Below are 15,260 nucleotides of genomic sequence, written 5' to 3' on the forward strand. Positions count from 1 at the left end.
TACCGCGGCTTTTGTGTAGCTGCCTGTAGCCAAGGAGCCAGCAGAGCTCATCTCCGCAATGAGCAAGCATCCCCGCTGCAAAGGCAGGCCGACTTCACTGAGGCCCCGCACAACCCCCGAGCCTGGCACCACGTGAGCATTGACCAGATCTGCCCAAGAAGCTATTTTAAAGACACCACCTGAGAAGTTGAAAAGAAGACAGTTTTCAAACAAAAACCACTAGCTTTTGGCCCAACCAACTGTAGTCTTCAGTAATCTCACAGAAACATGCTAATGAACCAGAGAAGTGCTTTGAGAACTGCAGTGATTCCCAGGGGCCCTATGGGTCCATCTGCGAAAAACTGTTCGTCTGGTGGCTAGTTGAAAGCGCACAATGAGCAAGAAGTCTTACATTTCTGCACTTAGTTATCAGCAACACTGAGAAGACCGGTTTTCCTTGCAGGCTGAAGCTTCTGACCACCAGTCAACATGCAAAGAAAAATGAAACTCCAGTGAAGAGGGGCATCTGATGCCAAAGATACCAGCATTCTGAAATTCCTCTGAAGATGACCAATGTTCATTCTGCAGAAATCCCTCAGCAATTTTACCATCCCTCAAAGGTTCTACTGTTCCTTAGGTCTCTTAATTTCAACAGGCAACTGTATTCACTTTAAAAGCTAACAGCAATACTCCTAATCAATTTCTGAAAAAACTACACGCAAACCTGCAGAGTTTGTCTAACTTTCACATCAGTTGATAAACTAAAGTAAGCAATGTGATGATGGCAGAACATCTTAAGCACGGGAAAAAAAATCAGACAAATCTATCCTAAAGAAATAGCTAGAGTATAAGCATGTATACTTTAAGAAAAACTGGTATCTCTAAGATGCCTTTAAGCGTTAACCTTTCGGGGCGCCTGGGTGGCTCAGTGGGTTAAGCCTCTGCCTTTGGCTCAGGTCATGATCTCAGGGTCTTGGGATTGAGCCCCGCATCAGGCTCTCTGCTCAGCAAGGAGCCTGCTTCCTCCTCTCTGTCTGCCTGCTTGTGCTTACTTGTGATTTCTCTGTCAAATAAATAAATAAAATCTTTAAATTTAAAAAAGGCTTTAATCTTTCAACAGACATTTTATCCTGTTATTTAAGTAAAAAAAGCTGTCCTATACAATATTACAGAACTACAGAATGGGTAAAAAATTAAGTAGATTTTTTTAAAACCAATATATGCCCTATTTTGAGCTCCCATTTAACAACAAAAAAGTATGCCAATAGGTCTTTTTTTTTTTTTGCCAAAAATAAATATTACAACTTTACACTTTGATTTCATTCTTTTCTCTATCTGCAATTTTCATTTTTCAAATATTCAGAACTCATGGGTATTCTGCCAAGGCCAACACCTGACATTTTTGTCTGCTTAACACCTGCATCCCTTTCTTTTGGCATCAGCACACCCATTTTCTTTGGGGAAACTACCTAACCACAGCTCAGTTAAAAAAATTTACAGTTAACAACCTCGCATCACCAGAAGCATGGCCTATATTACCAAGCTAGTAAAGGTATTCTTTAACCCAGGCCTGAGTGACTCATTTGGGATAGGCATGAGGAGTGTGCCTACCTGAGAAAGAGGTCAAAGAGAGAAGAAAACAGAGCTGAGAGATGGCAAGCAGGCAAGTTCAAAAGACTTGCATTTGAGCTTCTAGATTCAACCATGCTTGACAGACTCTTCTATGGATGGACTTTCAGTGATGGGAGTCCATACATTTCCTTTTGTTCTTCAGGCAGTGTAAGCTAAATTTCTATTTTTGCAGATTCCTAAATAATGCTTACCTTCATACTGTTTTTTTACTGTGTTTCCTATATCTGCAAATTTCCGGTCTTCAAATACTAAGAACTCATGGCGTTTTGCCAGAGCCGTTAATTCCTTCATCACATCTAGAGTAAAATCATTCAAAATATCCACATGAGTCTTGAGTATGCAGATGCGGGGTCCTAAAGCATCTGCTAGCTGCAACAGCTCTCTGGACTCCAAAATATCAGCAGACAGACAGAGATTGGTCTCTTTCTTCTGCATAAGCCGGAGAAGCTTCGCCGCAACTGGGTGAATCCTAGGCAGCTCTGCACGTGCACCAAAGCTGAGTTCTCCAGGAGCTTTGTTTATAGGAATAAGTGAATCATTGGGATTAGCTGCCACAAAAACATTCTCCTGAATAAATCTCTTCACTCTCTCAACCATCTCCGCATCAATTTTTTTCTGTTGCTCAAGAATCTCCAGCATTTTGGACAATGTACACACTGAGTGGAGATGGATCCCATGCGCCTGCAACTTGTCTCTGCCTCCTTGCTCTCTGTCCAGCAGCACTATGGCATCAGTGACCTTTAAGCCCTCCTTCTGAAGAACCTCAACAGTTTCCAAAACACTAGATCCACTGGTAACGACATCTTCAATGATCAAACAGGTTTCTCCTGGATTAACAGCTCCTTCTACAAGACGTTTAGTACCTAGAAAAGAAAACATTGTTGACTTCAATTTAAAAGTATGTATTTCAGCCAACTCAAGATATATCTGGCATTATAAATTTGGCATGTGTTTATGAAGAGGTGGATGATCTAAACCTTATGTTCTGATAATCTATTTTTTTAAAAGAGTTTACTTATTTAAGGCAGAGAGAGAACACGCATAAGCAGGGGGAACAGCAGGCAGAGTAGGCAGAGGGAGAAGCAGGCTCCCTGCCGACCAAGGAGCCCGATGTGGGACTCCATCCTAGGACCCCAGGATCATGACCTGAGCTGAAGGCAGCCGCTTAACCGACTGAGCCACCCAGGCATCCCTGATAAAGAGCTACTTTATCTTTATTCCTGATAAATCTTCAGTGAGCCATGATTACCATGTGTTCAGTGTTCCCCTATCTGGAAATTGTCAAAGTTACATATAGAGAATATTTACAGCAAAACTAGCAAATTACTTTATAGTGTAAATAAACACCACTTAATGTGTTCATGATCAAAATTTTAAATATGGAGTTTCTTAAAGCAAGATAAACTAGATCAAGGAATGTTATGAAACAGTTACCCAGTATCATCAATGAAATCATTCCTTTATCCACCAACAAACAGCTCATTAACTCAAGATCAGCCAAATAACTGGCCTTTTGAGGAAATACAGGAGAAAAAATATTCAGCAACTATTTAGATCCATCACTACAACTTTATGAATTATATAATGCAATGTGAGTACAAGTACTTCCCCACTGCAATCCCCACCATAGACTACTCAGAGATAGACTCATTTTCTAGAGACTTGTTTTCCATTTCTACTCTCAAATTCGTCTAATATCGAAAATATTGTTTTAAATGGAGAATTTTAAGCAAAACTAGACAAAGAAGTTGTAACAAACCCTCTAAATACCTCACCACTTAATTCACGGTAACTCTTGTTTTAGCTACATCCCCACCTCTCTTCCCTCCCTCCATAGTTTTTAGAAGCAAACCCCAGATATCATGATTTTCATCATAAAATTTTTTAGAATGCATCCTGTAAAAGGTAAGGACTCTACAAAAAAAAAAAATTACTAAGTACGGGACACCTGGGTGGCTCAGTTGGTTAAGCCACTGTCTTTGGCTCGGGCCACGATCCTGGGGTTCTGGGATTTAGTCCCGCATCAGGCTCCTTGCTCAGTGGGGAGCCTGCTTCTCTCTCTGCCTCTGTGTGCTTATGCTTGCTCTCTCTCACAAATAAAAATCTTTAAAAAAAAAAAAATACTATCACACATAAAACAACCCCATTAATTCCTTAATGTCACCAAATATGAAGTCAGTTCCAATATTTTTATTTTGATTTGTTTTTATTTTTTAAGGTTTTTTTGTTTGTTTGTTTTTTAAAGTAATCTCTACACCTAATATGGGGCTCAAACTCACAACCCCCAAGGTCAAGAGTTCCATGCTCCTCTAAGCCAGCCAGGTGCCCCTAGACTGATTTGTTTTTAAAGCAAACTCCCATGTCTAAAACACACACTTTATAACATACTGGGAAGGACCCATGAAAATATCATCTTCTTTTAGAGAATTTTATGTGGCATTTCTCTTTATGCAGTTTAAATTACAAACATACCAGGAAAGTATGTGCCCTTAGAACATTCTGCTGCCAAGAGAAGGACTGGTTTAAAACATTAGGTTTAACAGATACAGTACCAAAAAAAAAAGCACTTTTTTACATTGTTTATTCAATATAAAATATTTTACCCCTAGAATCTAAAGGAAGGGAAGGTGATTTACAGTAACAGTTAACCAATTCTAAAGGACCTTTGAAGAATATCCAAGGTGACTCTGGCAAACATCAGTCAGAGCCTAGAAGAAAAAACTCCAACATTATCAGGTTATGTATCAACTTAAAGCTTAAAATACTTTTATTTTACCATAATCTTTTGTTTCTTTCCTTCTAATAAGCATTGGAATTTGGTTGGTTGAACAGATAACTGTAGCCAATGGTAAAGCTGTATAAGGTACTCCACACACGGTGTCAAAATTGATTCCTGCATTTTGGGCAGTTTGAAATAAAATATCAGCAACCTGTAAGAAAATGAACACATAAACTATGTATTATTATCTTAAATGGTGTGTAAGAAAATGAACACATAAACTATATATTATTATCTTAAATGGTGTGTATAAATCATGTTAACACAACATTATAGACAGTAATAAACCAAAAGCAGCTAGACCCAAACTTGATCAGAAAAACATGTATGCCTTTTTGTTATATGACCCTCTATAAATCCCAGTTTTCAAATATAAAAACATAAGAATGACCCCACTTGCCTATACAACTCAGGGTCTGCTCTAAGGAGTGATTAAAAACATTAGGTTTTTAATGTAAACAATGTAAACAGACTTTTATTCTTGAACTATTTCTTTCTGCTAGTGATTTTAGGATTATTTTGCAGCAACTTGGAAGGCTGCTCTATGTTAGGGCAAACTAATATTTTGATAATCTGTGATATTACAAGGGTTTTTTATAAATATCTTTTTTTAATTTTTTTTTAATTTTTTAACCATGATGCCAGTAATTTGTGAGGAGTCCTGTAGTTTGCATTTGGATAACTTTTCAGTATGCTTGCACCTTTTGATTTGATGTAAGGAAGCACTAATAGGTTTTGAATGTTGCCTGTATGTTTGAGAGACCTGAAGTCATTAAGATAAGATCTAATATCAAAAATTAGAAGCCAAGTAACTTGTGCAGAAGGAATACAAGAAAACTCTGGGTGGTTTGGTAAGCAAAATTAGGGTGGGTACATATGCTAGATTTTCTGGTTTTCTGACATTGTAATAAAATTTTTTTGTTGTGCTCTTCAGTTTTCAGTAGGAAGTGTGTGTGTATAGGATCTTAATAAAATTGAGTTATTTGGAAAAAAAAAACACACATTAAAACATTAGTTAAAACATTAGGTTTTTAACTAAGGGCAACACAGAATGTTGACCCCAAAGACTAAGAATGGCTCCCAATTTCCCTGAGTAATTCATTATGATGTGACTATCTAAACCTTTCCATATACCTGCCTGAAAGAAGTCTTTATTGAAAAAAGTTTCAGGGGATGCCTGAGTGGCTCAGTCTGCTTGCTCAGTCATTGAGCGTCTGCTTTCCACTCGGGTCATGATCCCAGGGTCCTGGGATCCAGCCCCACATTGGATACCTGCTCAGCGGGGAGCCTACTTCTCCTTCTCCCCCTGCTTGTGTTCCCTCTCTCATGGTCAATCTCTCTGTGTCAAATAAAGAAATAATATCTTAAAAAAAAAAAAAAAAAGAAAGAAAGAAAGAAAAGAAAAATTACGGCGTGTTTGGATAGCTCAATCAGCTAAGCAACTGCCTTGGGCTGAGGTCATGATCTTAAGGTCCTGGGATGGAGCCCCATGTCAGGTTCCCTGCTCATGCTCTCTCTCTCTCTCTCAAATACATAAATAAAATCTTTTTTAAAGTTTCATAAGAGACTACTTAATTTGCATCGAAAAAGTAATATACCTAGGAATAAATTTAACCAAAGTAAAAGACCTATACACTGAAAACTTTAGACGCTGGTAAAGAAAGTATAGAAAGAAATAAATGCAATGGTATTCCTTGCTTATGAACTATAAATGTTCACATACCCGAAGCAGATACAAAGCAACACCTATTAAAATTCCAATGGCTTTTTTTTTTCTTAACAGAAATAGAACAATCCTAAAATTTGTATGGAAGCGCAAAAGATCCCAAACAGCCAAAGCAGTCTTAAGAAAAATAAGGATGAAGGCATCATGATCCCTGATTTCAGGAATACTACAAAGCTAGAGTAATTAGAAGACTGTGGTATTAGCATAGAAACAGACACGTCACTGGAACAAAGTAGAGTCCAGAAATGTACCTATACTTATATGGTCAATTGATTTATAGCAAAGGAGCCAAGAACATACACTGGGAAAAGGACAATCTCTTCAATAAATGGTATTGGGAAAACTGGACAGTCTCATGCAAAATAATGAAACTGGACCACTATCTTATACCACACACAAAAATTAACACAAAATAGATTAGACTTGAATGTAAGACCCGAAATCATAAAACCCCTAGAAGAAAACACCGGTGACAAGCTCCCTGACATAGGTCTTAGCAATGATTTTTTTGGATTTGACACCAAAACCAAAAATAAGTGGGACTACATCCAACTAAAAAGCCTCTGCACAGTAAAAGAAATCACCAACAAAATGGGAAAAAAAATAAAACAAAACAAAACAAAAACAGAAAATATCTGCAGATGATATATCTGGCTATGGGGCTAATACATAAATAACTCAATACCTCAATAACAAAAAAATCAACCCAATTTGAAAATAGACACTGTTCCAGAGAAGACAAGTTGCCAACACTTACATGAAAAGCTGATCAGCATCACTAATTATCAGGGAAATGCAAATCAAAACCACAATGAGGTTTCACTTTACCTTTTCTAGAATGGCTATCATCAAAAAGACAAGAATAGGGACACCTGGGTGGCTCAGATAGCTAAGTGTCTGCATTCAGCTCAGGTCATGATTCCAGGGTCCTGGGCTGGAGCCCTGCGGCAGGCTCCCTGTTCAGTGTGGCGTCTGCTTCTCCCTCTGCCCCTCCTCCCACTCATTCTCTCAATCTCTCTCTCAAATAAATAAATAATAAAATCTTCTAAAAAAGAAGAAAGACAAGAATAAGTATCAGCAAGAATATGAAGAAAAGGTAACTCCTGTGTCCTGATGGTAAGAATGTTAACTGGTATAACCACTATGAAAAACTGTATGGACATTCCTCAAAAAATTAAAAATAGAACTAATATTTGATCCAGCAATTTCACTTCTGGGTACTTACCTAAAAAACCGAAAACACTAATTTGAAAAGATATATGCACCCCTATGTTTACAACAGCATTATTTACAATAGCCAAGATCTAGAAGCAAGCCAGGTGTCCATCAATAGATCAACAGAATATTACTCAGCCATAGAAAATGAGATCTTGCCGTTTATGACAACACGGACAGACCCTGAGGGTATTATGCTGAGTGAAATAAGAGGCAGAAAAACAAATACTGTATGATTTCACATATATACGGAATCTAAAAAAAAAAAAAAAGAACAAACAAACAAAAAGCAGAAACGGACCCACAACTACAGAGAATGACCTGGTGGTTGCCAGAGGGGAGGAGGTGAGGAGATGGGCAAGATGGGTAATGGGGAGTGGGAGGTATAGATTTCCAGTTATGGAATGGGAATTAAAAGTACAGAGTAGGGAACAGTGACAGATGGTAGTTCACCTGTGATGAGCATAGCAGGTAGTGGAGTTGTCCAATCACTGCTGTACACCTGAAACTAACATAACACTGTGTGGCAATTCCACTTCAATTTAAAAACAAACAACCAAAAAAAGAAAGAAAAGGAAGAAAGAAGGCAGTCTCATAGAGAACTGGAGGTTACCAGAGCAGAGTGGTGTGGGGGGAATAGGAGAAATAGCTGAAGGGGATTGAGAGTTTAAAATAAATGTTACTGGGAAAAAAGTACAGCATAGAGAATACAGTCAACAATATTGAAATAACTTTGGGGGCACCCGGGTGGCTCAGTGGGTTAAGTCTCTGCCTTCGGCTTGGGTCATCATCTCGGGGTCCTGGGATCAAGCCCTGCATTGGGCTCTCTGCTTGGAGGGGCTCGATCCTCTCTCTCTGCCTGCCTCTCTGCCTACTTGTGATCTCTGTCAAATAAGTAAATAAAATATTTTAAAAAAATAACTTTGTATGGTGAGGCAGTAACTATATTTACTGTAGTGAACCCTTCAAAATGTATGTAATTGTCAAATCACTATGTTGTACACATGGAACTAATATATGTCAATTATAATTCAATTAAACATTTCTTTCAAAAGGAAAAAACCCTAAGGACTCCACCAAAAAACTATTAGAACTACTAAGTGAATTCAGTAAAGTTGAAGGATCCAAAATCAATATATAGGTATCTGTAGGTTTTGTGGTTGTTTTGTTTTGTTTTAAGATTTTATTTATTTGAGGGGTGCTTGGGTAGCTCAGTTGGTTAAGCCTCTGCCTTCGGCTCGGGTCATAGTCTCAGTGTCCTGGGATGGAGCCCCATGTCGGGCTCTCTGCTCAGCAAGGGGCCTACCTTCCCACACCCCCGCCTGCCTCTCAGCCTGCTTGTGATCTCTCTTGTCAAATAAGTGAATAAAATCTTTTTAAAAGGATTTTATTTGAGAGAATGAGAGAGGAGAGAGCACAAGCAGGAGCAGAGGTAGAGGGAGACACAGACTTCCCTGTGGAGCAGGGAGCCTGATCCGGGGCTCATTTTCAGGACCCTGGGATTGTGACCTGAGCCACCAAAGGCAGATGCTTAACAGATTGAGACACCCAGGCACCCTTGTGGTGTTTCTTGACACAAAGTAGCAGAAAGAGAAATCAAGAAAACAATCCCATTTATAATAGCATCAAAAGGAATTAAATAGCTAGGAACACATTTAACCAAAAAGGTAAAAAAAACCTTATACTGGAAACTGTAAACTGATTAGACACTGAAGATGACCCAAGTAAACAAAAAGATATATTATGCTCGTAGATTAGCAATATTAATTCTTGCTAAGATGTCCATACTCCTCAAAGGGAATAACAGATTCAATACAATACTTACAAAAATCCCAACAGCATTTTTCACAGCACTAGAACAAATAATCCTAAAATTTGTGTGGAACCACAAAAGACCCCAAATAGCCAGAGCAATCTTGAGAAAGAAGAACAAAGCTAGAAGTAAACACAATCCCAGACTTCAAACCATCCTACAAAGCTAAAGTAACCATAACAGTATATTACTAGCACAAAAACAGATACACAGATCAATGGGACTGAGAGTCTGGAAATAAACCCACTCATATACAATCAACTAATCTACAACAAAGGAGGCAAGAATATACAATGGGGGAAGGACAGTCTCTTCAATATATGGTGTTGGGAAAATTGGAGAGCTACGCGCAAAAGAACTAAGCTAGGCTGCTTTCTTACACCATAAACTCAAATGGATTAAAAACCTCAACCTGGGCGCCTGGGTGGCTCAGTGGGTTAAGCCGCTGCCTTCGGCTCAGGTCATGATCTCAGGGTCCTGGGATCGAGTCCCGCATCGGGCTCTCTGCTCAGCAGGGAGCCTGCTTCCCTCTCTCTCTCTCTCTGCCAGCCTCTCCGACTACTTGTGATTTCTCTCTGTCAAATAAATAAATAAATAAATCTTAAAAAAAAAAAAAAAACCTCAACCTAAGAACTGAAACCATGTAACTTCTAAAAGAAAACACTGTCAGAGAACTCTTGGACAGGGGTTTTGGTGGTATTTCTCTGCTCTCTCTCTTCAGGCAAAAGCAACAGAAGAAAAAAAATAATCAAAATACATCAACATAAAAAGCTACTGTATAGGGAATAAAACCATCAACAAAACAAAAAGGCAGCCTACTGATGGAGAAGATATCTGCAAATGATGTATCCAATAAAGAGTTAAATAGAAAATATATAAAGAACAACAAAATACTGGCAAAACAATCCAATTAAAAAATGGGCCCAAATACACATTTTCCAAAGGAAGACATAAAGATCATACATAGAACCAATATGCACATGAAAAGATGCTCAATATCACTAATCATCAGGGAAATGCAAATCAAAAGCACAAAGAGATACCACCTCACACCTTTCAGAATGGCTAAGATCAAAGAGATAAGGAATAGATGTTGGAGAGCACGTAGAGTTTAAATAAAATGGAGCCCCTGCGTAGTGCTGGTAGGAATGTAAATTGGGGTAGCCACTTTGGAAAACACTATGAAGTTCCTCAAAAAATTAAAAATAGAGATGCTGTACAATCTAGTAATTCCACTTAAAATACCAATTCGAAAAGAAAATGCACCCCCATATTATTTACAACAAACAAGATAAGGAAGAAACCTAAGTGTCCACAGATAGATAAAGAAAGATGTGGCAGAGATACCAACAATGAAATATTACTCAGCCATAAAAAAAGAATGAAATCTTGCCATTTGCGACAATATAGAGGGACAACATAGAGGGTATTTACTATGCTAAGTGAAATGTCAGACAGAGAAAGAAAAATACCATATGATTTCACCTACATGTGCAATCTAAAAAACAAAATGAACAAACAAAACAAAAAGACTCAACGACACAGAAAACAAATCACTGGTTATGAGGATGGAGGGGCTGGAGGGGCTGGGGAGGGAGATTGGTGAAATACATGAAGGGGATTAAGTGATACAAACTTCCAGTTATAAGGAACTCATGGTGATATAATGTACAGCATAGGGTTTGTAGTCAGTAATATTGATAAAAAAAAAATCAATGCAAAATACATACTAAAACATTTTTTAAAAGTTTCCTAAGTACAGATCCTATTGTGTGAGTACTAGTTTATAATATCCTTTCCCATATAAATCATCACATTTTTATGCTAGAATGCATCCTCTCATCCAATACCACCTTTTTTTTTTTTTTTTTTTTAAAGGCAAACTTATTTGAGAATTGCTTAGTGAAGGGGCACGTGTGTGGCTCAGTCAGTTAAGCTTGTCTGCCTTCTGCTCAGGTCACAATTACAGGGCCCTGTGATCAAGCCCCACAGCAGGCTCCCTGCTCAGTGAGGAATCTGCTTCTCCCTCCCTCCACCCCCACCCGGGCTTGTGTGCACTTGTGCTCTCTCAAATAATTTTTAAAAATCTTAAACAAGGGACGCCTGGGTGGCTCAGTTGGTTGAACAACTGCCTTCGGCTCAGGTCATGATCCTGGAGTCCCGGGATCGAGTCCCGCATCAGGCTCCCAGCTCCATGGGGAGTCTGCTTCTCTCTCTGACCTTCTCCTCGTTCATGCTCTCTCTCACTGTCTCTCTCTCAAGTAAATAAATAAAATCTTTAAAAAAAAAATCTTAAACAAGAAAAACTGCTTAGTGAACTAGATCAGATCTTCAATTTTTTTTTCACCTATACTTTTTTTTTTTTTTTAAAGATTCTATTTACTTATTTGACAGAGAGAGACATAGTGAGAGAGGGAACATAAGCAGGGGGAGTGGGCGAGAGAAGAGTGGACTTCCTGCAGAGCAGGGAGCCTGATGTGGGACTCATTCCCCAGCCCAAGCAGACGCTTAAGGACAGAGCCACCCAGGCGCCCTCACCTGTACTTGTAGACTTGAAAATTCTGTGAATATTTTTAAGTTGCTAAAGATTTAATTTAATTTCTAGAGTACTAAAAAATATTATCCTAGAACTGTTGTCACTCCTTTCCATGAACACAATGAAATCCAAATGCTATAGTGATTTAATACTGACCATCTCCATTTTATTTTTTAAAGATTTTATTATTTATATATACTTATATATATATTTATTACATAGTGATATATATAGGTATATCTATATATAGATATATATGTTATATAGAGAGAGAGCACAAGCAGGGGAAGCGGCAGTGGGAGGGAGAAGCAGGCTGCCAGCGGAGTAGGGAGCTTGATCCCAGGAACCTGACATCAGGACCTGAACCCAAGGCAGACACCCAACAGAATGAGCCATCCAAGTGCCCCAACCATCTCCATTTTAAAAACATATGAGACTGCTGATATGAAAGCTGGAAAAACTTTACATTTTGGAATTCTTATTTCATCCTACTGTCTGCACAGAATTTTATTCTAATGCAATTATTTATACTTAGAAACTTTTAGTGATCACTCTAATACTTCTCCACAACAAAAATATATATAAATTCAAATTTAAAACTGTAAATTTTCTATTAATTCCCATGACCATAAAAATATTAAAAAATGTGTTATCATTACAATTGTTAGGGTGGCTCAGTGGGTTAGGCATCTGCCTTTGGCTCGGGTCATGGTCTCAGGGTCCTGGAATCAAGCCCAGTGTCAGGCTCTCTGCTCAGCAGGGAGCCTGTTTCCCAGCTCTCTGCCTACTTGTAATCTGTCAAATAAATAAGTAAAAAAAAAAAGTATTATTTTGTAAATACTTTTCTTAGTGAAATGAATGGTAACCCCCATTTGTTCATGTATCTACTTAACCCACTGAGCCACCCCTATGTTATCTACTTAAACTGAGTATTCCTTACAACTAGGAAGTTAGAGTTTAGCGTAAATTCTATTGAGTTTTTTGGGGGGTGCAAATACTGAGAAATCCTGTTTTCATAATTAAGTAGATACGAAAGGAGTTCCATTACAGCTCAGTCTCTCAATGTTTTCAACTCTTGAGTTAACTACCAAAAATCTCACACACACACACACACACACACACACACACAAAGTAAGATCTAATACCAAAAAGCAATTTTTAGTCATCAACTGACTTGTTAAAAAAAAAAAAAAAAAAGCCTGTTTTTCATTAGAAGGCCCTTAGTCATTCACCTTCTCGCTACAGAAGAAATGAACCATAGCATGATTCTTGATGGTGAGAATAGTTCAACCCACTTAAAGTAGTGTTTCAATCCTGTTTTATCATAACCTCACAAAGTAGGGTTCTCCAAGGGTGAGAATAAACCCTTAGGTGGTGGAGGAAATGCCTATCTTCTTGATAAATCTTCCCTGAGGACAGAAATATTCTTTAACTGCACTGTCCAATGTCCCACTAGCCACATGTGATTATTTCAATTTTGTTTTTAAAGATTTTATTTACTTCAGAGAGAGCGTGCATGAGGGGTTGTTGGGGAGGGCAGAGAGAGAGAGGGAAAAGAAGACTCCCAGCTAACAGGGAGCCTGACAGGGCTCAATCCCAGGACCCCAAAGGCCGAAGGCAGATGCTTAACCAACTTAGCCACCCAGGTGCCGGAATTATTTCAATTTTAAAATTCTTAGTGCCCAGTATTCACATGTGGCTAAGTAGCAACTCTACTGGACACCACATTCAGACCCTTCTATTCACTATGGTCAGCAGTTCTGACCTGCAGCTTGTTAGAAAGACATAACCTCAGGCCCTGCCTTAGATAAACTCAAATCAGATTATGCAGTTTAACAAAATTCGCAGGTGATTCATATTTAGTCACAGACTGAAAAACACTGTGCTAGAAACCTCTAATTTGTACATACTTTTCCCTTATTTTAACCAAAAAAGTGCCTCCATGAGATGTTTATCCTCTGGCCTTCATTCTTGCTTCTGGCCACAAAGTGCAAAATCAAATCTCCCTTTCTAAGCAAACAACCCTCCCTAACATGTAAGCAGCTACTAAATTCTTTCCCTGTCCACCTTTTCCTTTGTCCCCCACATCTTATTTTCTTGGAGTTAAATACAGAACTCACTGGACTATTTCTGTGCTGTCAACAGTGCTCCAAACTGGGATTCCTGACTCTTGGAAAGGACATATCAAAACCAGCATAAGTCAATGAGCAAGCTGCTCTCTAGTCCTGATAAGATTAAAAAAAACTCTCAACTCTTCATGTTTGTGGGCTCTGCTCCTGATCTCCCAGGGAAGCAAACCCTCAAAGCTTGGGCTCCATTTCTGCCCAAAACATACACACATTGTACATCTGCTTCATTGGAAAAAAAAAAAAGTTATATTCCAAACATAAAGAAAAGTTAAAAAACATCCTTGGTACCCATAAGATTAAAGTCATATAGCCTTCTGCACACTAAAAACTTAAGACAAAACGTGTAACTTTCTGATGCCTTTCATCATGGTGATTCTAACTACGTTAAAAAGAAAAGAAAATCCTGCACCAAATCTTCCTTCCCAAGAGCGCTCTCTTCTTTCTTAAGATTATGTGTACCTAGAAGCTGTTCTAATTGGGGCCCGAATAAGACTCCCCCCCCCCTTTAAAATTAATTTTAAGAAAGGTCTGCTCATTTTGCATCAATGGTCCCCAAGAGCCTAACAGTTCCTGGCCTCTGGGCTTCCCAAATCGACTCCCTAGGACCATAGAAGGGTCGGCTGCCTGCTTGGCTCTTTTGCTCTCACCCACCGCCCAGCTCCTTCAGCCTCCCCACTTCCTGGTCCCCATTCCGGGCACCCAAGCCCGTTCCTCCCTTTCCCGGGCTGGCTACCTGACTCAGAAGACGCGGTCGAGACACGATGCCACGCAGATCGATGTACACAGGGGAAGAGAGCCCGCTCTTCAGTACGAAGTTCCCAAACTTGAAAGCCTGCACGTCGTACAGACCCGTGACCAACGACCCCAAAGCTGCTTCCGCGGCTGCCATCTCCACGCGCTCCCGGGCCTGTTCTAAACTCCAAGGCGCGTCAGGCTTGCGGCGCCTCGATGGCGTCACCCAAGGAAGCCCCGCCTCTTCCGCCGCCTCTTCAACGGCCTTTCCCGGCGGCCTCCGGGCTCGCGGGGCCCAGCTCCGGCTTTAGGAGGCTGGGGTGGGGGGAGGGCGTCTGCTGGAGGAAGTGCTCCGCGCGTAGCGCCTGGTGCTTCAGCCTCCTGCGGGTGGATCCGGTGGCTGGAGTTCAAAGCTCCGAACACCTAGACTACCTTCGGGTCCCAAAGCCGAGCCTCTCTAGAGAGGTTGTGTATATCCTGCCCGTTTTCTAGCTCAGTGTCCCCTTAATTATCTACTGCCCGGCGCAGCCTGTCGTTATTTGCCAGTATTAGCCACGACTCCCCTTCTCTCATAGCCCTCCCTCCTCCGACCCCGGTTTCACCGAACAGACAATAAGGCCTTTACTCAGTTCTTAACTAGCTTCATGGCATCTGGCACATGACAATGTCAGAGCAAACTGCCCATGGGACCGTAAAGCGCTTTGCAGGTAGTGGTTCGT

The 15,260-nt window shown here is 39.7% G+C and overlaps 1 protein-coding gene across 1 annotated transcript in view; it reads right to left on the reverse strand.

The window, feature by feature from the left end:
- UMPS (uridine monophosphate synthetase) overlaps positions 1 to 14,775 on the reverse strand; it is a 30,743-nt gene extending 15,968 nt beyond the window's left edge. Inside the window, exons 1-4 of the mRNA XM_045088786.1 lie at positions 14,543 to 14,775; positions 4,388 to 4,541; positions 1,803 to 2,474; positions 4 to 179 (exon numbers count right to left, since the gene is read on the reverse strand). Coding sequence (XP_044944721.1) covers positions 4 to 179; positions 1,803 to 2,474; positions 4,388 to 4,541; positions 14,543 to 14,698 — 1,158 coding nt within the window. The 5' untranslated portion in view covers positions 14,699 to 14,775. The remainder of the gene's footprint in view (positions 1 to 3; positions 180 to 1,802; positions 2,475 to 4,387; positions 4,542 to 14,542) is intronic.
- Between the last annotated feature and the right edge of the window lie 485 nt (positions 14,776 to 15,260).

Source organism: Mustela putorius, unplaced genomic scaffold (assembly GCF_011764305.1).
Source record: "Mustela putorius furo isolate JIRA1106 unplaced genomic scaffold, ASM1176430v1.1 tig00003834_pilon_pilon_pilon, whole genome shotgun sequence".
Classification (NCBI taxonomy): domain Eukaryota; kingdom Metazoa; phylum Chordata; class Mammalia; order Carnivora; family Mustelidae; genus Mustela; species Mustela putorius.